The 23,575-nt window shown below is 45.4% G+C and overlaps 1 protein-coding gene across 1 annotated transcript; it reads left to right on the top strand.

Annotated features, from left to right (window-relative positions):
- Nucleotides 1–197: 197 nt before the first annotated feature.
- LOC311199621 (ATP-binding cassette sub-family A member 9-like) lies at nt 198–22,588 on the top strand (the record flags this gene model as incomplete). Its single annotated transcript, XM_084273742.1, has 37 exons — nt 198–357; nt 588–746; nt 1,804–1,904; nt 2,538–2,758; nt 3,699–3,837; nt 4,701–4,886; nt 5,288–5,424; nt 6,072–6,239; nt 6,982–7,040; nt 8,026–8,136; nt 8,613–8,788; nt 9,114–9,233; nt 9,584–9,722; nt 10,260–10,350; nt 10,942–11,081; nt 11,542–11,661; nt 12,193–12,352; nt 12,652–12,818; nt 13,252–13,379; nt 13,878–14,015; nt 14,558–14,671; nt 15,076–15,246; nt 15,406–15,519; nt 15,690–15,800; nt 16,166–16,234; nt 16,777–16,868; nt 17,854–17,974; nt 18,333–18,447; nt 18,711–18,802; nt 19,500–19,681; nt 20,123–20,198; nt 20,601–20,695; nt 21,268–21,387; nt 21,675–21,815; nt 21,966–22,045; nt 22,135–22,190; nt 22,316–22,588. 37 exons carry the CDS (start codon nt 198–200, stop codon nt 22,403–22,405), a joined length of 4,659 nt encoding a protein of 1,552 aa, XP_084129868.1. The 3' UTR covers nt 22,406–22,588.
- Between the last annotated feature and the right edge of the window lie 987 nt (nt 22,589–23,575).

Below are 23,575 nucleotides of genomic sequence, written 5' to 3'. Positions count from 1 at the left end.
GACAGAAAGAGGCATTCCTGGCCGGGGCAGCTGGGCCGTGCTGGTCTGCGCTGGGTGAGATGGGTCCTTGCAGACACACTCCATACAACCCAACCTCCAAATCCCTGTGCTGCCACTCACCTTTACGTTTCCTTCCTTCCTTCTAGGAGTGGATTACATGGGTGGCTTTCCTCTTGATAATGCAAATGTCAACGAATATGATATTCCACTACCCACAGCAAGAAATCCCTTACAACTTCCTTGGACAATTAGACGATCTTGCCTTTAACACTACGGGAGTTAAGATCATGTACACACCTGTGACAAACACCACCAGGCAAATCATGAGCAAAGTGGCTTCAGATTTTTCAATGACAGGTAACGCTGCTCTTAAATCCTTGTAGCTGCAGTGCCTGAACCCACCTGGATGCTGTGGGTGGGCACCTTGGTTTTCATTGTGGTGGGGTGGGGGGCCACACTCAAAAGGATTTGGACAATCCAATTTTTGAGGGTGCAGGTTGGGGCTGGTGCACATTTTCATGTTGCTGCTTGGCTGACCTTCATGGGTTTATTATTTTTCCCTATTTTTTTTTTTCCTTTAATGACAGGTGTAAGAATAGAAGAAGTGGAAAATGAGAAAGAACTGGAAATAAGAGGAATTTTGGAGGAAGATATGCTTGGTGTGGTTTTTAAGGATGACTTCTCCTACCACCTCCGACTTCAAAGCTATGCTGTTGTGTTTCCAAATGATGACTTGGAACACATTGGTAAGAAAATAAATGAAACCAGAGAACTTGATTTTACATTCATAAAATGCTCTGTGCTGCCATGCCACCCAGAAGGGAGCACAGCTGTGTGTGTTGAATGCTTCAAGGATGATATTAATGAGAATCTGAGAGTTTGTTCCTTTAGAAGGAAACAAATGTCAGAGAAAAAAAAATGTTAAGAACACATCCCTGTTATCCCCAGTCTCATTGATTTGTGTGTGCAAATCTGCACACCCACCTTTCCACATTAGTGCTTATTGGAACAAATTCACCCCTAATTACTGACTAAAAAAGTAACCGAACTGAAACAACAAGTTTTGATCTATTATCAGATCAAAAATCAGGGGAGCTCATCAGATGATGGGCAAAAACTCTTGGAAAGTGGAAATGATGGAGACTCTAATTATTCACTAAGATGATGAAGGGAGTGGGACACCTTCCTGATAAGGAGAGGCTGAGGGAGCTGGGCCTCTTTAGCTTGGAGAAGAGGAGACTGAGGGATGACCTCATTAATGTCTATAAATATGTAAAGGGCCAGAGTCAGTAGGACAGAGCCAGGCTCTGCCCAGGGATGGCAGCGACAGGACAAGGGGCAGCGGGTGCAGCTGGAGCAGAGGAAGTTCCATGGGAACATAAGGAAAAACTTCTTCCATGTGAGGGTGAGAGAGCCCAGGGAGAGGCTGCCCAGAGAGGTTAAGGATTCTCCTTCTCTGGGGACATTCAAACCTGCCTGGACATATTCCTGTAGGATTTAGTCTGGGTGATCCTGTTCTGGCAGGGGGGTGGGACTGGATGATCTTTCGAGGTCCCTTCCAACTCCTGATGTTCTGTGATTCTGTGAGGCCACTTGGCCCATGGACCCAAAGCCTCTCACTCCCAAGGCTACGTTATTCCTGGAGAAAACACCCACTCCAAGGAAAAGGCTCAGTAAACCAAAGTCTTTATTTCCTCTCTTATGTAACCCCTTCTGCATACATGAGCAAGTATATGCACGCATATATGATAATATTAATTTAAATAATTTATTTAATAAGCAATATCAATATTTTCCCCACAGATACCTGTTACAATTTTTCATCACGTTACTGTGCATCCCCCTTGTACTGGTATGGAGGTTTCCTATTAGTGCAGTCCACCATTGATGCAGCAGTCATAGAGGTAAGGATGATTGTGATGGCAAAGGTGTTTTCTGCTCTTTCCAGAGTTATCTGTAACCTTCAAAAAAAATAACCAACACCAAAAAAACCCCCAACCCTAAACCAAACAAAGCAGTTAATTTTCTGTGATCATTAACTTTCTAAATACATAGTCTGATTCTCAAGTTAGAAGAATTATTTCAGCCTGGAGAAGAGAAGGCTGTGGGGAGAGCTCCGAGCCTCTTCCAGCCCCTCAAGGGGCTCCTGGAGAGCTGGAGAGGGGCTGGGAGGCAGAAATCCTTCCTGGGGAGGGGGGAGGCCCTGGCACAGGGTGCCCAGAGAAGCAGGGGTTGCCTTGGGATCCCTGGCAGGGTTCAAGGCCGGGTTGGATGGGGCTTTGGGCACCCTGGGCTGGTGGGGGTGGCACTGGGGGGGGCTCTGAGGTCCCTTCCCACCCAAACCACCTCTATGGTCGTTCTCATGGCTCAAGGCAGCGTTCATGTTCATTGCAAGGCAATACAAAAGGATAGTAAATATTGAGGTTATTGCCCACCTTTACATGTAACACTGTAAATGTCAAACTAATCATTGTAATGCTCATGAAAAGCTGTTTGTTGAAGAAAAATCCAATGAATGGCTCATTTCTTTTCTTTAGACAAAAACAAACCATTCTGTGTGGGAAGAGCTGAAGTCAATCAGTGGCATCCGTCTGCAATCCCCCCTGATCAAACCTGTGGATAAGCTGGATTACCTTTTCTTTGTTTTCATTATACTGTGCTTCTCCCCATACATGTACTTTTTAGCAGTGAAAGTCACAAGAGAGAAGCGGCTTAAGGTGTTAATGAGAGCAATGGGCTTGCAAGATACTGCCTTCTGGTAAGTGGCACAGAAATAAACTCCAATTACAGGAGTTGTAGTCTGAGTATCCGATGAGGTACCAGCTGGAGTCCTGTGTTCAGAGCTGGGGCCTGCGGTACAATAAAGATGTGGGACTGTTGGAGAGGGGTCAGAGGAGCCACGAAGATGATCAGAGGGCTGGAGCAGCTCCCCTACAGAGAGAGGCTGAGGGAGCTGGGCTTGTTCAGCCTGGACAAAAGAAGGCTGCAGGAGGGGGGGCTCATTGCAGCCTTCCAGTACCTGAAGGGAGCAGAGAAACGGGAGGGGAATCGGCTTTTTTAAAGGGTAGATAATGGCAGGACAAGGGGGAATGGATTAAAGTAAAAGGAAGGAAGGTTTAAATTAGATATTGGGCAAGTTTTTTACAGAGAGTGGTGAGAGGCTGGAACAGGCTGCCCAGAGAGGTGGTGGATGCCCCAACCCTGGAGGTGTTCAAGGCCAGGTTTATGGGACCCTGGGCACCCTTGTGTAGCTCCAGGCCTGGAGGTTGGTGTCCCTGCCTGTGGCAGGGGGGTTGGAACTCTATGATCCCTGGGGTCCCTTCCAACCCATGCCATTCTGTGATTCTATGTTGCCTTGCAGGATGGATGTGGATGCAGGATGAAGCACAGGGTCTATCTAAACAGGCTTTCGGGGCACGAGTAGTTCGCATCGCTAGGAAAAGCACAAGAATGAGCAGTCCTGGGTGCAGAGCCTGTGCTTCGATGTGCTGTGGCTCCCTACTGGCGTCATTGCATCTGCAGAGATTTGGGCAGGGGCAGCACAGTGATATTTGCGCCTTTCCCATCTAGAAACTTGAACTGGAAGTGTATTGGGGAGCTACAAAGTATTGGAATTGAGAAGAGTGTGTCTTGTGCTGTCAGGCTAATGCATACACTGTCCTGTATGGAGACAAAAATCCCTGTGCCTTCGTTTGTAGGTTATCCTGGAGCTTGCAGTACATGGTTTACGTTGCAGTAACCGCCGGGTTGCTGGCACTGATCACGATTAATGGAGTCACCATCTATTGCTACTTCTTTGAAATATTCTTTTTATATCTCTTTTATGGCGTAGCATCCGTAAGTCTGCTTCTTTTTCTTCAATGCTGCACAGTGTTTTCCATTTCCTAACCAAATCATCTGAAGCTCAAAGCTCTAGGCCTGGGCATTAAGTGAGAAAGTAACAAAAACTCCTCCACTACTGGGATTTATTGTTATAATTTGTAGGCTAATATATCCCTCCTCTTACAGCTTTGGAGTTTCAGACTTGGAATCAGACAGAGATGCCAGTATTGGCATTGAGAAGGGCAAGCAGGCTGGGGAAGTGGCAGATCTTATGAGGAGTGGCTGAGGGAACTGGGGGTGTTCAGCCTGGAGAAGAGGAGGCTGAGGGGAGACCTTATCACCACCTTCAATGACCTGACAGGAGGGTGTAGAGAGGTGGGCGATGGTCTCTTCAGCCAAGTAACAGGAGATGGGACAAGGGGAAATGGCCTCAAGCTGCCCCAGGGCAGGGGCAGATCAGATGTGAGGGAAAAGTTCTTCCCTGGAAGAGTTGTGGGGCTGTGGAACAGGCTGCCCAGGGAGGGGCTGAGTCACTGACACTGGGTGTGTTTAACAGACAGGTAGATGAAGTACTTAGAGATACGGGTTAATAGAGGACAGGTACGGTTGGACTTGATGATGCTGTATGCCCCTGAGGTCAGGGCTTCTTCCTCACATCCAGCCTCCTCGGGAAGCAGAGAGGTCTGATCTGTCTGCCCCATAGACCTGCCCTAAACAAAAGAGCTATCTGCTCAATGACATGAGCCTTGTGATGGGCCAGGTGCATCTGCAGGGGACAGCTGAAACTCAACGGGGCCTTCAGTTTTGCTCCTTGAACTTTGGTGTTGTGGGTGTTTTTAATGGCCTACAGAAATGCTCATTGCTTTTCTCCACTGCAGATTCACTTCTGTTTAATGCTCAGCTCATTGCTAAAGCAGCCATACCTTGTGAGCTTTGTGGGATTCGTCCTTCACATCATCTTTGAATCACTGGGCTTTTTGATGCTGTTTGAAAAACTGGCCCCACCTTTGGAATGGATTTTTAATCTCTTCAGTCCCTTTGCCTTTACAGCTTGCGTCTCAAAGGTATGTTCGAAGTAAAACCAACACTCCAGTGAAGTTCAGCCCACAGCAAACAGGCTGCAGACTGTTGCCAGATCCATAATAACCCAACGGTGCCCCCCCGCCCACTTTGTGAAAAGCAACCTTGACTTGAGAACCTTCATGCTAATTCATAACAAATACACTCAGCCTCTCAGTTGTATAATAAATTTTCCCAGCTCTCTCTATATACAATAAATTCCCATCTCTGGAAAATTATTGCAGCAATGGGATGCATCTGGTGGGTACCAAGGGCTGCAAGAGCTGTGAGGTCTTGAAGCGATGCCCTGGCAAATACCATGTGTGTCAACACGAGTGGCTTACACACAGCATCTCTAGCCAAAGGAAGTGTTGCAGCTGATTTGTGCCTTTTTTTTCCCCCACAGATGTTCAAATTAGAAAAATATGGACGTGCCTTTACACGAGAACTGCACCCTTTCTTTAACACATACATCATACTGATACTTGACAGTGTTTTGTATTTACTGTTGGCCATCTACTTTGACAAAGTTTTGCCTGGTGAGTAGAATTTTTCTTCTATAATCCTCTTCCCTTGTAGGGAGGGGCCAGAGGAGCGGTGGGACAGAGCTGAGGAAGCTGTAATCTGTGTGGAGCAGTAAAAAAGGTCAACTGGTAGCGAGCTGGTCAGGTTGTGGAACAGCATCTTAACAGTAGTGAGCCTTCCCATGTTACATGAGGGGATGAAAACTGGCTTTGCTATATTTCTCAGGAAAAAAAGTAGCTGGGAAGAATCCTATTTTCCCCAGAAGCTGTGTGTATGTATCTACCTAGTTTGGTCCTGCCTCAAAAACAGGGTCCAAAAGGAATGTTAAATCTTGCAGCAAGACACTGAGTTGCCTTTCATCTACTCCAACAGCTCGTAACTGCTGGATTTAAAAGGGTATTTTAGGACTTAATCTGATTTTCCTATATCTTCTGGGCCAAAGAGGTGGACAACAAGGCCTCTGCTGTGATTGCTGCCTGTCCATGTTTACGGCTGTGGATGAGTGGACAGCTTTGCGTGAGCTTGCAGATCTTTACACACTGTGGAAAGGCTGCGCTCCACAGCTGGAGAGGAGGAAACAGCTGGACAAGGCATTTATTGGAGTCATATTGCCACAGAGCAGGTTTTGGTTAATATTTCACCTTCCTTTCATCTCAATTAGGCAGATACGGAGTACCATACCCACTTGCCTTCTTCCTGAGACCGTCATACTGGTTCAAGCCCAGGAGCGTGTACGTGGGGGTGCGAGCATGCGGCGAGAGCAGTTGTGATCCTGCCCTCAGCAGTAACACTGAGCCGATGCCTCCAGGCTTTGATGGAAAGGAAGCCATCAGGTAAAGACTCCTGTAGGCATGAAAAATAGAACGCTGCATGTGATATTTGGCTCTAGAGAGCACAGCTGTATTGCTCTGGTGAATGTTAGACTGGGCCACCAAACATATACAGGTGAGGCAATTGGCAAACATGTGGAAGGAAAGGGTAGCTCAGTGTTCCATTCTGCTCCAGAGCTGGATGTGAACATTTATGGGATTCCTCTGTGCCAGGGACCGACCTGCTGCTCTGTGGTCTTCTCTTTGCAGAGTGAGTCTGCTCCCCTTCACCGTCATCTTTAAGAGCAGCACTGCTGGGGTGTGCTGCATAAGATACTGTTATTTGCATCCTTACTGGGCTGCTTTGGCTCGTTGCTGTTGCTGCCCATTGCTTATTGCTAGAAAGCAAATATAAATCTGCTAAAAGAATAGCTGGGTCATGGCTTTTAATTATACCTATCATCTCATTCCCAAGGGCCCTTCCGTTTCATTCAGTAAGTGTCCATTGAGTTTGAAACCTTTTGAACATCTTTTAGAAGAGTACATCAGTTAAGTCAGCTTTTAATTGTACAAGAAATGAATTATACAAAGCAATTCCTTCAGATGGAATTACCATAATCTTTGGTGGTAACGAGGGGGACTGGGACTGGTTTGAGGAGGAGGTTGGAAATATGCTTCCAATAGTTTTCAAAGATCACTTCAAGGCAGAAGAAACATGTCAGAATTGTGAGATGAAATAGTAATGGCTTGTTTACCTTTCCTTTAGACTAAACAATATTAAAAAAATATACAAGAAGAAGGACAAGAGAACTGAAGCTTTAAGGGGTAAGAAAGGTTCTGTAATTCTTTTAGCTTCATTTTTCACTAGGTATGAACTAAAACTGGTTTGAAATGTACTGGATGTGTACTTAATCCTACCTCCAGCACTGTTAAAATACATTATGAAATGGCTATTTCTGCTGGGGTAAATTACTAGCAGATTTCTACCAGATTATCTTCCCTTCACTCCAGGGAAATTACCACTTATTTTTTTTTAGCAAAAGCAGAAATGTCCTTAAAAGGCATGGGCTTTGCAGCTATGAGCCACTCCAAAAATGCCCTTTCAAACCTCCCCTCCAAGATGTCAAATATTTTGGGCAAAGAGAACTTGGCTTTTCGGCCCCTGGCTGTAGCCCAGTCTGCTCTCACTGGCTGAGCAGTGCTCGCCAAGACCTTGCACATCTGCCAAACGTGGGGATGCAAGTAGCTGGCATAGTCACAGCGTAGCTGTGAGGTGTTTGTTGAATGCCTTGTTTAAGGAGAGCTCCAAGTGACAGTGAAAATACCAATGTGGTCTCAAAGGTTAGGAAAAAAAAACAAACAAGCAAAGAACTCAAAAAAATAAAAATAAAAGTTAAAAAATAAGTCTTGGGGTGGGTTGTTTTTCCTACCCCATTTCTTGAAAAAAAAAAAGGTGGCTGCTTTGAAATAACTCTTGAAATGCCAAACATTGCAGAGGCTATGGGCTCTTCTCTTTCTGTGGCCCACACACTAAAATAAAAGGTTATGAACCTCCTAAAATACAGATGTCAAAGTTCTTTAACTGTTGATACAAGGTGGCACACTCCTTCCTTCAGTTCAATCGAGACACAACTGCACATTCCTTACTAAATTTAATCCTAACTTCTGAAGATGCAGCCCATGTTTTCAGCTTTTTGTTTCCCTCTCATCTTCAAAAACAGTGTCACTCCTCTGTCAGAAGTGGCAGCAAGCTGCAGGTAGAAACCTACTTGTGTCGACAACTTCCAGCCTAATATTATCCTGTTTCTAGGTTTGTCCTTCAGTATTTATGAAGGCCAGATCACTGCATTGCTTGGTCATAGTGGATCTGGAAAAACTGCGCTGTTAAATGTCCTTGGTGGATTTTCCAAGCCCTCAGCAGGTAAGATCATGGACCTGAATACTGAAGAGGAGCAGCTGTTTGTTTTTAGAACTGTAAGCAAGTAACAATCAGAAAAAACTCAGTCATTTGGTCTGGCTCATTGTCAGTGCAGATTGCTCCTTCAACATGAGCTTCAGGGCTAACGCATCCCTCGTGGATACACTCATGTGTGCAAGCTTACACAGATGCTTATTTCTCCATCTGGATGGCCTGATGTTTTCCATGAGCTGCATACCTGTAGGAAATAAGTTTTCCCTCTTAAGGGAGAGATTTGGTGCTCTGAAATATTTTTTTTGAGTGGTATTAAAGCTTTGGACAACACAAAGTTATTTTTCCTTTTTTGTAAGAAACATTTGAGGAACCTCCACGATGCAGGAACTGATGTCATAGGGTTGAGTGCAAAGCTATCTGCCTTCCCCTTGTAACTGGAAAATACTCTACAGGATGAAATTTGTGTCCTTCATTCCTGTGTGCAGGTTCAGCAACAATATACGACTACAGAGTGTCTGAAGTACAGGATATGGAAGGAATTCGGGAAATGGTTGGGATTTGCCCCCAGTTCAATTTGCATTTTGAAGCCTTAACAGTGAAGGAAAACCTGAGAACTTTTGCTCACATCAAGGGGATCCGGCAGAAGGAAGTAGAGCAAGAGGTTGGCATGTGCTTGTCAGTCACTGAGCTCTCTTTTATGGCATCTTGGACCATTTGAGCTATTATCTCCAGCATCTTGTTCTGTGGAAATGAGAAAACCCCTTATTTAGGGGAGAAATAGGTTGGGATTTTTTCCAATTCTTTCTTATCCTCATGTCACAAGAGTTAGAATTCAGATTTGTGGTACTTATCTCTAAGCAAATACATTTCAAGCAGATAATTTTAAAATCCTGAAGCTCTGCTCCCCTTTACTGTGTGTGGCCACCTACGAGTTAAACCATGGCCAGTGCTCTGGAAATCTGCTCTTGGTTTTGTATTTTGTCCAGGTGCAGAAGATTCTTGTGATGTTGAACCTGACTGACCTCCAGGATGTCCTTGCTGATACTCTGACTGGGGGGCAAAAAAGAAAATTGTCTCTTGGAATTGCAATTTTAGGGAATCCCCAGGTAGGGATTGGTCACATTGACACACAGGCACGTTGTGTACTATGCTAGCATGTAGCTTTGTGTTTTGGCTTGGCACACAGACATACATACGTTTTCCTTCGCGCTCCAGGTCTGCTGACCTATTAATTCACTTGGCTGCTGGGAGGATTGAGGAATCTGGGTCAATAAGAACTGTATTTTGAATGAAAGGAGCAGTAATATTATAATAGGAGAAAGAGCAATTAAAATGTCTGGTATTTGAGGATGCATTTTATTAGAGTGAGGTGATCAAAAGCATGAAATGAAATGATGTAAACATGGGAATGCTGCCTTGGATACGTGGAGGTCTGATCTTGCTCACCTTTTTGCAGGTGTTGCTTTTAGACGAGCCAATGACTGGGTTGGATCCCTGCTCCAGGCACCAAGTGTGGACCCTTCTGAAGGAGCGCCAGGCGGGACGCGTGACGCTCTTCACGACCCAGTCCATGGAGGAGGCCGATGCTTATGCTGGTGAGCCCAGATCTTCACACTGTGATTGAGGATGGTTTGGTAACAAGGGTTTCCCACTGCAGAGCCCATGGGTCCTGGCATGGTACAGTCTGTGCTTGCTGGACGTGTTTTGTCTGATAGCAACAACCAACTTGGGCTGAGCAAAGGCTAAAACTGGTCTGATGTGCCCTTCCAAGACCTTCCTCATGCTCTACTTCAGGATAAAGCAATTGCATATTATCTGGATGTGTCACTAGCAGCACCAACACAAATAAGTGATATCACTTGAATTAACATCTTGCCTACTTCCCTATTGCTCCTGGGCTGTGTAGGAAATTTTTCATGAGCCTGTGAGAATACATAATTGAAAGATTAACCTCAGTGCTTAGGAGAAAGGCAGCAGGTCAGAAAGAAAACAAAAAAAACCCTTCAGCACTGGCCTGGTTTTACTTCTCTTCATTATGAAAATGTCTGTTGAGTTCAGAAGGAGCGGTGTGAGGTCAGCCTGCTGCACGACTGCAAATCCTCCCATAATCTTGTGTATTCATACCTCCTTAGATCGGAAAGCTTTGCTCTCAAATGGGAGATTACAGTGCATTGGCTCATCCCTGTACTTGAAGAGAAAGTGGGGAATTGGCTATCACTTAAGGTAAACCCTCTTCTTGCTGGTCATTGCCCTTTTTATGGAAAGCTTCTAGTTGATGTTCCTTGTACAGCCTGTGTCTCTACAGTGTTTCTATATAAAGCCATAGAAATCTTGACATTCATCTTAGAAAGTTACTGAGACTGCCAAACCCAGCTTGCTTTGGATAGCAAACTGCTGGGTTGTTTTTTTTAACCCAGTTCTGAATGCTCTGAGCATGTAGCTAACATGAATTTACAACCTCCTTCACAGCCAAAAGGGGACCGGAGTAAGATGAGCTGCAGTTCCCACATCCTCTGCGTGCCAGGCTGATGTACAACAGCTTTAAAGCAAGGCTGTTTTCCTTTGGATTTTAATTCCTGTGTTCTTGGTTTAGTGGTATTTTATTCATAACCTCAACTATTTCTCCTGTGCATGGCAAAACCAGGGGCACTGCAGGCGCCTGTAAAAATCCCCACTGAAATGCTGCCCAGTTCCAGAGGTTTCCTCATGGCTTCAGGAATGACCCCTGGCTTTGTATTTTAAATGGGTGATGCATGCATTTATTTCTGTGTTTTCTCATTTAATATTATAGCAACTGCTTTTTAATATGAACAGGATGTATGTAAATGACTTGTGTGACCCTGAGCTTGCATCATCCCTGGTCAGACAGTACATCCCCGATGCTGTGCTCAAAGACCAGAAGAGGGGAGAGCTGTGTTATATGTTGCCTCTGGAAAACACTGACAGTTTTCCAGGTAAGAAAAGCCTGTTGTTGTGGCAGAGTCCTAAAGGGGAAACCAACTGATGGGAAAAGCAGAAACCAGCGTTGCTGTGGAGGGGAGGGAGTGTACTACCCAGTCCATACCAGGTGGGAATAGGAAGCTGAGAGCTTCATAAACATCAGCCTTAAAGAAAGCCCCAAATAAACATGCCAATGTTAATAATGCAGATGAATGAAAGAAAATCCACCAACTAATTTGCAAACTAAAATTCACCAAGTCTCCTCTAGTTTCAGGATGAGATTTCTCCTGCCAGAGGCCTTGGTAATCAAGAAATCTGAGTTTTCTGCCTCTAAACAGCACAATTTTGTGGTGGCTTTTAGATTGTGGAAATTAATGAAGGGCATGTTAGAAAGTCCAATGTTAGTCACACCAGTCTGAGTTTTTACACAACAGTACTCATGGTTGCTGGGCTGAATCTGTTTCTGTCATGCAGATCTGTTCAGCCATCTGGAGAGAAGTCTTCTGCAGGGACTTGTTAATTTTGAGGTTAGCAGGACAACCTTGGAAGATGTTTTCCTGAAGCTGGAGGGTGAGGAAGCCACGGGTCAAGAAGGTAAAACATCAATTCCCATTTGCAAGGGTGGCACAGTTGAGATTCCATGTATGCGTATGTTTTAATTTAATATCTAATGAGTTCCTCTGAAATGTGAATTTTGCTAGGTCAAGAATTGCAGTTGTATTCAGAATTCCTATAGTGAAGGATATCTTATTGAGGAAGTCTAGATGATTCAGTCTTGACTTCCAACAGACTTTGAAGACTAATGTTGGAAGAGTATTTGCCTTTGAAAGGTATCTTGGCCAAACCAGGAGGCAGGAAGAGATAAATTAGCCAGAAGACATTTCACAGGGCCAGAGGAGATATTGGATGTGTTGCCATAAAAGACCAGGATCAGCTAATCTGAATTCACTAACATAAACAGTGTTCTGGATAAATTATGGCCCCTTTTCTCTGTCCTTGTTTTTTTCCTGGCTAAAAAAAGAAGTGTTCCTCTATTCAGAACTGAAGATCTTTGTTGATTGTACTTAAAATGTATCCTTTAAGTGCTCTTTGTGGATATTGATGTTTCTCATGGTGAACACGCAGAAGACGGAGGCCTCGAGGAGAGGGACCAAAGCCTCCTGGTGTTCTCCGAACAGGGGAGCGCAGCAGTGAGTGGGATGGCACTCTGGAGGCAGCAAGTGTGTGCTGTGATGAGAATTCGCCTCTTAAAACTAAAGCATGACGGAAAGAGTCTCAGGTCCATGTAAGTATGGGAGCTCTCGCCTAGTCTGCAGCCCTCGTGCTGCCCTGGTGCTTTCCAAAGGATTTGATCATTCCCTTGGGTGACTGAGGGAGGGCTTAAGTCCTGATGGCAATGCTTGGAAGCTAAGAATTAAGTGAGAAATGTTTAAAAGCCACAGTAGTAAGGACAGTTAGAATTTACTGGCAGGGCTTGGAATTGCTTAGGTTTCCAACTTCCTCTTGCCTTTGTCAACAAAAATCACACAATTAGTTAAAAGTGGTGTTCCCCTGGACCAACTTATGGCCTGTTTTTCCATCTAGATTGCTGTTTCTTGGAGTATTTATCATTCCAATTCTTGTGCTTTTCATTGGATTTCATCTGTCGGAAAGCTCCTGCAGCTGGGAAATCACAGCCAGCTCCTATTTTCTTTCCACTGAAGAGAAAATTCAAAATAAGTTGACAAATCTTCTCATCTTCAATGATACAGGTGAAGAAGAACATGTGATGTTGATTCGCTTTGTGCACCACTCTAGAGTCCTCTTAGAGTTGATAGACTAACCTTGCCTTACTCTTTCTGTACTTTCCTTTATATATTTGTGGGTTTGGGAAGTGTTTTCTTTTGGCCAGAGTAAATCCAGTTTAAGTGGAGATAACTGAATAGCTGATATTTTAAAAAATAATGAACCAGGGACATTTAAAAGGAAAAAAAAAAAGCAATAAACAAGTTGTGGAAACTTTGTGTTTAACCAGTTTATCTAAAATAATAAAAAAAAGACAATATAAGTTTGCTTAGATACTGAATGTGTTTGTTTTTTAAAATACCTTTGTTTTGCAACTGGGAATTTGTCTGTAAGAAACCCTTAATATCGAAAGAAAAAAACACGTAATTATTCTCATTTCTGTTCTCAACTTGATATCAGGATCAGAAATAGAGGATTTCATTGCTGCTTTGAAGACTCAAAACATAATGCCAGAACTGACTCTTGAGGAAAACATCACAAGCATTCCGCTACACAACGGAGCCATAAAAGTGTCTCTGGAAGACAAGGTGAGTGGTGTTGTCTCTTCATTCCTCCCGTGTGTCAGGAGGATTTTCCAAAGTGTGTTTAAATTACTTTAAACTTTAAAGTGTGTTTAAAAAGCTTTAATGCAAGACTTTTGAGTTTTGCTCCAGCAATTGTTGTCTTTATCAATCATTTTGATCACGGTAGCTGTCGGCACACTTCCAGGGCTCCACAGTCCCACCAATAAAACCATAGAATCATTAAACCTTTAAGGTTGGAAAAGACCACTAAGACCATCAAGTCCAACAGCCTGTCCAGTACCATCAAGTTAACTAAACCATGTCCTGGAGTGCCACATCTACATGTTTTCTGAACACCTCCAGCGATGGTGACTCCACCACCTCTCTGGGCAGCCTGTTGATTATTGATGACGGCCTGATTGGCCTTGTCATTGCTTTTTTCTAAACCCCTCAATGTGGTCAGCTCCTCCTCATGCCTCTCATGAGGATGAAGGTAACATCTTTTGTTCTTAACATCTCCAGAGCTACCGATTCACAGTCATGTGCAGTGCAGAACCCATCAACTGTTTTCCTGTGCTCGTGAACATCCTCAGCAACACCCTCCTAAGGCTCTTCAACTCCACTGAACATATCCGCATCTGGAACGAGCCCTTTTATAATGTGAGTGTCCTCCCTTTCTTGGTGAAAATTAATTGAAATAGCCATGCTGAAGCAGTAAGGGCTAGATGACTCGGAAATTTGGTTGGATGAGCAACCTGCAAGGGTTGGGGGTCACTCGTGCTACTGCTGGGCTGATGCTGGGGGATTTCCCACCGGTCAATACCAGGGATGTTTAATGGGAATTTCTTCTGCAGTGTTTAAGAGCTCTGTAGGGTCTCAGTGCCACCAGGCATTTAAGCTTGTGCTATGTGGCAGTAAGGTAGGAATACAGCAGCACTACTTGTGAGTCCCACCTTGCTTTGACATGCATCTGGCGAGGATCAGCAGCAGATGGTCTCTATTCTGAACAGCTTACAGTAATTCTGATGCTTTTCGCAAACTTCAGGATGCTAAATGCTTTTGTTAATTGCCTTGGTATGTGTTCTTAACCACAAATTACTTACCATAAGTGTTATTGCTCACTTCCCCATGGGTGTCGAGCCAGCTGGCTTTTCCCTGGGCAGCTGGTGATTATCAATAACTTCTGAACTTCTCTTCTGCAGACACAAAACTCAGAAGCGAAGGGCAATACTTTTTACCTCTGCCTCGGCTACATGCTGCTCCTGGCTGCTGGTTTCCCTCCTCACTTTGCAGTGAGCAGCATGGAGGATTACAAGGTAAGGAGCGTGCGCTCAGAGTGGTCTCACACAAGAAGCACATGTAAATACCACATCTCTGGATAGCAGTTTGTGTGTTGATGAGCTGGAGGGTGTTTCTAGGTAGAGTGCTGGAAGAAATATAGCCACATGGGTACCAAAGTCTGTTATTCTGCATCTCAGGGAATCAGCTCAGGCTCGGAACAATTTGGGTGTAAATAAAGATTTGGGGGTCAGGATGTTTGGGGTTGGTTTTTTGTTTGTTTTTTTTTTCTTCCTTTTAGGAATGATGTGGTTTTAAACAGTAAAAGTGAAAAGTGCTTGGAAGGGAGAGGAAGGCTCAGCCAGGGATGGAAGAAGCATGGGCAATGGAGGAAGAGTAGGAATAATGTTCTGGGCTCTGCTTAATCTCTTCCCTTTTGCAGCTCCAGGCTCGTGCCCAGCTGCGGCTCGCAGGGCTCTTCCCCTCGGCATACTGGTGTGGGCAGGCACTGGTGGACGTCCCACTTTTCTGGACCCTGCTGTGCCTCATGTTTGCGGTCATGCTACTCATCAACCAAACCTACCCCTTGCAGGCCAGCACCATGCTGCCCATGGTGAGGTTTTTGCATGCAAGAAAACAGCCCTAAACCCCCCCTCCCTCCTTTCATAGTGAGATTTTGCTTTAAATATTTTAATCTAAATGGACTGCTCTAGGGAGGTTCTCATATATCCACATCCACTGCCTTCTTGCTGACACCAGACTCTCTCTCTAGATCATTTGCATCATTGGTTATGGAGTATCTCTTGTCCTCCTTGTCTATGTAATTGCCTTTAAATTTCGCTCAGGAAGAAGCAATCGTTACGTTTGGTCTTTCATCTTCATTCTGGTAAGTGGAATGAATCTTCCCTCTGAAGTGTTTGAGTTACACATCTTGCCACTTGAGGTTTCATTTCAAATTCACCAATATCCAGCAGAATAACCCAAATTGGTGACAGTAGCCTGTATTTTTAGCCACGGTGCATTAATATTGGAAATTCATTTTCTGCTTTATTCCAGATGAATTTCACTTTCTCTGCGCTGGGTGTTCTACACGAAGCACTTTACTTAACCTCCTGTCTTCTGATTCCCTTGTTCCCGCCACTGGGCTGGTTGATGTTCTCTATACCAGTAAGTAAACATGTCCTACCAAATTCAGTAATGGGCCTAATGGTGCAAACTGGAAAAGAATAGATGGTCTCCAAGTCCCCTGTCTCAAAGTGCCAACTGTCAAAAGGACAGAGTGAGAAAAGACAATAGGAGAAGAAAAAGTTCAGGCTGTGGAGAAAAGTTAGCCCTACAGAAGTCTAAGGTGGTTGTTCTGCTGTCTCCCTTCCTTACTTCTCCCAGTACTAAGAATTCTGTCAGCTCATGATCACTATACCCCAGGCTTCCTCCAGCCTTCACATCCCCCACTAGGTCTTCTCTGTTTACAAACAAGAGTCACGCTGTGCTAAGGGATTTTTCTAATCAACGGATTGGTGTTTTCCTTGCAGCATCTCCGGGTGATTGACAGTATCGGTCATCTTGACGCATGGAGTTCCAGCCTCATAGCTGCCTTTGCAGTAAGGAGCGATTCGATGGTGGTTGTTTTGAAAAGGAATACAGTTCCCATGAGATGGGCTTGCACTGGGGTTGTACAACTCTCCCCATAAATAAAGCATGGGTTATGTGGCCAAAGTTTCATGTTGGTGGAGAGGTACATCCAAGTAATCACAGACTCGTGTCTCGTGCGACACCTGGATGCTGCATCGTATGTGGGAAAATCATGGGGAGATTAGGTGGAGCTTATGTGTAAGGCAGTGGTATTATTAACCAGCTACTCAGCCTAATGCTGCTGCTTCAGAAGAAAAGATGCCTCATAGAGCCTGTTGGGGTGTGGGTGACCTGAGCTAAAACTGCAGTAATAGTCCAGGGCCTTTGCAGATGATCAGCATGTGACACCAAAGCATATGCAAAGCATCAGTTTAACTTCTCCCCCTTTTGGGCCTGTACAACCACCTTCTCAATAGCTGGAGATCGGTCCCTGCATCCCCTTACAAGTAAAATTCATCCAGTGTGGTGTTAACTTGTCTCTCTGCAATCCTAATCCATTATTGCCTTCCAGCCTTACCTCCACACGGTGGTTTTCGCTTTCCTCCTGCGCTGTTTGGAGATGAGAGATGGAGCAGCAGTTAAAAGGCTTGATCCCGTCTTCAGGTGTGTCCCAGGCAATGGGGTGCTGGGGTGCCTTGCGATCCAGGGTTATCCCACTCTGCAGGGTGGGCCAGTGCTGCACAGCCAGGCTGGAGGAGAGGAGCTGTGAGTTTAAAAAGACTTTGCAAAGTGTAGATAGAGCCCATGCTTTTAGTTTTAACCAGTTTATCTGGAGAGGAAGAAACGGAGAACAAGGGAGGGATTTTGGAGGGATTTTTTTATTTTTGATATACTTTTGGGTCATTACGGTTTCCAGTTTACTTACTGGAGTTTCCCTGAATGTGTCTGGAGGCAAATTCCCACCCAGTCTGTTGCAATAAAAGGTCAGTTCGACTACAATGTCCTAGAGAGAATAATAAATGTGATTTAAACTTTTCTTTATTAAGTTTCATAGCTCAGGCTGTTTCACCACGGTTGGCTAAATTAACATTTACAAATTGAGATCCAACATTTTAACTCCTTTTCAAGTGTGTCAGCATTGTTCCCTGCAGGGTTGGAGACTTTCCCCAAAAGCTTTCCCAGGATGGGGTTGTCTCCTATCTGTTCTCTGCTTATCTGCTGCCAACAGCACACAACTGACCAAGCCACGTGGGAGAGGATGTGTAAAACCCACTCAGTTGTCAAACGTTAACTAACATGACTCAGCTGGGAGTGAGATGCCCAAAGAACTTTGCAAACTCACCCCCCTGTATTTTAATTCTCCTTGAACAGATCATTGGCATGTGCCAGGCAGGGGTCTGGTCAATACTTAGTGATGAAAGAAAACCTACATTTGGCCTTTATTTCCTCATGCATGCCAGTGGGATTTATTCCCCCCCCTATTTTTCTCTTGAATCAATATTTGAGCAAACACTGTGGAGCAGCTCCCTGAATTCACATAAATTGTGTGGGGTGCTGCATCGGCGCTGCCCTGGGAACAAACTTGTTGAAACCAAGTGTTTTTTGGAAGGGAAACGCAGTGACACCATCTCTCCTCCTCTGCTCTTAGGATACAGCAGAGGAAAGCAGCCAGTCACCAGAACAGGGATCCCCCCGGGGAGGAGCCCCCAGAAGTCCAAGCAGAGAGGGAGAGGGTGAGGAGCGCGATGGCTTCCCTGCAGCTGGAGGAGGTGAAACCACCCTTCTGCATTGTTTTCTTTTTCATTCTCCATCTTGGAGCACGTCTTTGCTTTCTTAGCTTACACACATATTATTTACTGGTCTGATGTCCAAGTGCACTTCTCACCATCCAGCCCATGGTCCCCCTGGCAGCAGAGGGATTTCAGCTGACACTACATTTTTATTCCAATTCTGTGGGTGTTGGGTTTTTTCCTTTGTCATTCTGTGGTTTTATTCCTGTTGCTGTTTCCTGGACTTCCAATTTAGAAATTTTCTCTGCAAAGGCTCATGCTCAATAGTAAGAACAGATGAGCTGTCTCCTGGGACAAGAGCACAGCTTTTATTTCCCAATTTGTCTCTTCACAGGAGTCAGTTATCATTGTCAGCGGTTTGCGCAAGGAATATGAAGACAAGAAAGCCAGTTCCATCTTCAAGAAAAAGAAGAAAGTTGCTGTCAGAAACCTCTCTTTTACCATTAAAAAAGGTTCAAGTATTTTTGCTGCGCCCCGTAAAATGACTGAACTCTAATGTGAAGGTCACATTTGGAGGCCATATCTTTGTTAGAACTTTCTTGTGTGCAACCAGAGCCAACGCACCTGCGCTCCTGTGGTCATGGATTTAATGTATTTGGAATAAGTCAATGAGCAACCCTTTCTCCTACTGTATGTTTAGATAATGCCTAACACACAGGGGAGAAGGTCTTATTAACAGCAATTGTTATTAACAGTTCTTGCATATTTGTTCCAGGAGAAGTACTAGGTCTGTTGGGACCCAACGGAGCTGGAAAAAGCACAACTATAAACATGATTTCTGGAGACTTAATGGTGACTGCTGGGGAGGTAGGTGATTCCCTAGGAGCATCTGAGGGTTAATCCTGATGCCTTTGTACATGAAGGATGCGATAAGGCATGGTGGCAATGCAGCCCTTGAGTCAGGGAGTTTATGTACATGCAACCCTGGAAATTACAGAATTAAGAAGAAATTGTTGGCTTACTCGAGGCACATTCTAGTTTTCATCCAAATCAACGTTACATAAAATTTTCAGTGGGTATTTGAAACCCACTGTGAAGTTTCACAAGCCTTGTAAGAAATTTTGACATCTGAACTAACTAAAGCCTCTCTTCATAAACAGCCTTGCAACACCAGGAAATTGAAAACAAATGTGAGCAGGGTTGGGCCAGTAACCATCCATCACTTAATTATGTACAGGATGATTAATGGCATGTGCTGGGGAGGGGAAATACCATTGCTGTTACAGATTTGGGACTGTTTGAAAAAGAAAAATGTTACTAGGAATAGTCTCATGTTGGTCCTACTGCCCAGGGTTTTGTGGCAGTAACACTGTTTGGCTTCATGGAAACGCTGCCCTGGGTTCAGGTGAGCAAAAGTTGTGGCAGATGGAGACGACCACTCCAGTGATGCTGGGCTTCCTTTCCCATGTGCTAATGAGGCTCATCAACAACATTACCGTGCTTCCAGGGGGTCCATTGATTCACCCCAGAGTAACACACCACAATTTCCTGTGTCTTTGTGCAGGTGCTGCTCAGGGGGCACAATGTGGCTGTCCCCTCCCTAGCACAGGGCAGCCCCCCAGGGTCCCTGAGCTGCTGCCCACAGCAGGACCCGCTCTGGCCAGACCTCACGGCGCTCCAGCATCTGGAGACGTATGCTGCTGTGAGAGGGATGAGGAAAGAAGATGCAGCTGTTACCATCAGCCGGTACGAAGCCGAGCTTTCGGTTCTTCCTCCCTGCAGAGGGGTAGGGATAGGGAAAGGGTTTTCTGCTCACAAACCAGGGAAAGGGTTTTCTGCTCACAAACCTGGCTTGTGTGAGTCAGAGACAGCACCTTCAGTGTCTCTTTACCTTGGAGAAATGGGATTTCTTGATGAGATCTGTTATTTATACTGTTTTCCAGTCCCTTGTCAATGAAGAATTTACCTCTAGTTTATCTAGAAAACCTCTCGTTTGCTTCACTTACTGTCTTGGGTTCCTGCAACAAATAAATCCTTATCACATGAGCTAGGAGTTAAATCACCACATAACTCAAGGTGATACGCATCGGCCAAAGCCAGTATGTTAGTCTTTAGTTCCTTGGTACCCCTGACCACAGTGTTAGCAGAGAGGGGCATTTCAGTAATTCTCCTTTCCATTCCCCACAGCATAGCAAAGGCCTTGGATCTCCAGAAGCATTTAAAGACCCTGGCTAGGAGGTTGTCTGCTGGAGAAGCCAGAAAGGTACGTGTTAGAGTTGTATTTGCCACTGGAGCAAATTTTCAGTTTCTTCTTTTAACATGGTGCACAGTACCAGCAGGTTCCTGGCATGGATTGTTTTCATGGATAGCTTTGGGATCCAGGCTGGCAGGATGCCCCCTCTCATCTTTCCCCACTCTCCCTCATTGTGCGCTAACCACAAATTGGATTTACAAGGTAATCAACTCTTCACACATGACCATGTGCATCTGCCTGTAAATGGGATGGAAAACCACTTCCATATCTTTGGCAGGCTTGGGAATTTTGGGGAAAGCTTGATTTTGAAGAGATTAAAATGTGAACAAATATTAAGGTGTAGCAGGAGAACTCACCAGTCTTGCAGGTAAAGTAAACCCAGACCTGACCTTGGTGTCTTTCCCATTTCAGCTCTGCTTTGCACTGAGCATCCTGGGAGATCCAACCATAATGCTTTGGGATGAGCCATCAGCGGGCATGGACCTGAAAGGACAGCGCTGTATGTGGTGAGCAGCCCTTTTTTAGCAGGACTGGGAAGCATGTAACAGATGTAGTGGCATGGGTCTTACCTTCCCTATTGTAGGCAATGTTGGGCAAAGAGCTTCTGCATCAGTTATGGAATGTATCTGTGCTTTCCCTTTCCCCAAATGTACAAGGGATGGGGTACCACTCCCTAAACTCCTTACACAATAGGCAGTGAGTTCTTGCAAACCACCAGATGCGATCTTAATGGTAGTGCACCAAAAGGCCATGAGTAGGTTGCAGTTGAACCCCTGTGTTTTCTACAAAAGACAAAAAATCCTGTTTCTTCAGAGCGTGTAGAAAAAAAACCACAGGTAGTTCTTCCTTCTCATCATTCAGCCCCAGTGCTTGCTCTAGCTGAAAGGGTACAATTTAGAGGGATGCTAAATGCAGCATTGGCATCCACGTGCTGTCTTCCAGGAAGATAACCCAAGTCTTCTAAACAGTCACCCACTTTTTTTATAATTTCATCATTGCAGCTGTTTCTAGGGAGACACAAACCATGAGATCTCCTTTGGCTATTCCAGAGAAGTAACTGTGATCCCTCTGTTCCCAGGAAAGTGATTCGAAACACCGTGAAAAGCAAGGAGCGGGCAGCCATCCTCTGCACACAGTACCTGGAGGAGGCAGCAGCCATCTGTGACCGGGTGGCCATCCTGGTGTCGGGTCGGCTACGGTGGGTACCAGGGTCACAGTGATTCCTGGGATGCGCAGCTGACTTTTAGTCTGGGGCAGGAGGTGGGATTGATTTTGTTGTGTGGTCTGTTTGGGTCTTTTAATTCTTAATCTAATAGAAGATGTTGGTTTGGATAGTCCCATTTGTGTGACAGTTTTTGGAGGAGGTGGGTGGTTTCAGCAGCACAGCATCAACAGCTGATGAGTAAGAGGATGTACACTGCTGCTCATATCCAGACTTCACTCACTGCTTACCATGATCTGAGCACCACTTTCCTCCCTCTGCAGGTACATTGGTTCCCTTGAGGATCTGAGAAGTAAGTTTGGCGCAAGTTACCACCTAGAAGTCAAAGTGACAGACCCAGGGCAAAGCGATGCTCTCCACGCCGAAATTCTGCACCTCTTCCCCTGTGCGGCTCGGCAAGAAAGGTCACTACCCTGGGGCTGCACCCCCAGCCCAAACTTGTGCTGGGATGCTCTGATGCACCTTGGGAGTACAGTAACCCCACAAGTTCCCCTAAACCCTTGTGCTGAGTCCTGAAATTATGAAATTTGGGGGGGGTTTAATTACTTTTTCAGGACTGCTTCTTTGCTCGTCTACAAGATACCGATGGAAGATGCACTACCTCTCTCCCAGTCTTTCTCCAAGCTAGAAGCAGGTAAAAGGAAGCAATCAATTAAGAGAGATCACTTTCAAATTGTTCATGTGGCTTTGGATTTTAAGGATGCTTTCTCCATCTCGCTGCAGCTAAACAGAATTTCAAGCTAGAGGACTACAGCTTGTCATTGCACAGTCTGCAGCAGGTATGTCAATGTAGAAGTTATGGATTAGAAACTGTTTCTATAGGAAGAAGAAATAGCTTGTCACCAGCAGAAATACCAGTTGTTCTTGGCAATGATGGAGTTGTTTCCACCGTGATGCACTGCAGGTGTTCATAGACCTCACCCGGGACCTGGAGGAGCACGACCTGGATGCGGTGTCTGATAAGGCTGTGGAGCAGAGACCACTTCACCCCTGAGCCACGGAGTCACAAAGGAAAATAGTCAGTGTATTCCATCAGCACCACTGCCGTGTGACTGGATGCAGCCCTAGGACTTAGCTACCCGTGTCGCATCATATCCAGCCTTGTAGGTTTTCTGCCTCGCAAAGAGAAAGATAATTATTATTTTAATAAAGAGAGCCTTTCTCCACCTGCCATCCATCCATATCCCTTCTCAGACCGACTCGCCACGATTCGCTGTGCTAAGGAATAACCCTGCTGGGATGAATTACTGCTCCCAGCAGCAAGGCAGGCAGCACAGCAGTGCTGGGCGGGGGGTGGGGTGGGTGGGTCAGTTGTTGGAGAGGACCACATGCAGACTCAGAGGAGGCTCTGAAGCCCTCATTCATCCATGGCAGGAGGACACCAGAGCTTTGGCTTGCTCAGTCCCAAGAAGCATTCTTCCAGCTGGTGCCACAAGCATTGTGCTTTCTGGTGAAGGGGTGCAGGTGGGGTGCTTGGACCCAAAAATCTGCAGCTGTTCTGTATTCCAGCTCACCCACCTTGGCCTACCTCTGGTCCCTACCACTGGGGATGCAAAGAGAGGAAAGGACTTGGCAGTCCCTGGAAAAGTTAAAGGAAAACTGGCGGCTCTTATATCTTTCACAAAATAGTAACCTGGAGTCAAAATAAGATGTGTTTTGACCCAAAGTAAAGCTGGAGCAGGACAGCAGCATGCATGGCTGGCTTCACTTGGTGGTTATGAAGATGGGTGGGCTCCTGGATAGCATCCATCCTCTGTGGGTCCTTGGGAGGGATGGGGGCACTGGTGGGGAGATGGGGCCTAGCACCCTGACCCTGTCTGAGCAGATCAGCATCACTTCTTGGACATCTGCCTGCCAAGGCCAGCTTTAAATAATAATGTTTTTAAAATAAATAAATAAAATAGAAAGTCCCTACATTCACACAGCCAGGGGTTTCCCCTGGTGCCCTTTCAGCGTGTTCCCCAGCACTTCCAGCCTGTGGAAAGGCTGGTCTGGGGACCCACTGGAGGACAGTGGCAGTACCATCCCATCGGTCGACACAGCAGCAAGACCCTCACCCACACCATGAGCTCCCTTGGTTCGTCGGGATGATGCTGGTGATACAGGTATGGATGATGCAGGGATGGTACAGGCAATGCAGGCACAGATGGTCCAGGGGGATCAT

Source organism: Gallinula chloropus (genome assembly GCF_964237585.1).
Source record: "Gallinula chloropus genome assembly, chromosome: 20".
NCBI lineage: Eukaryota > Metazoa > Chordata > Aves > Gruiformes > Rallidae > Gallinula > Gallinula chloropus.
This window is presented reverse-complemented; position numbering and strand designations above follow the sequence as displayed.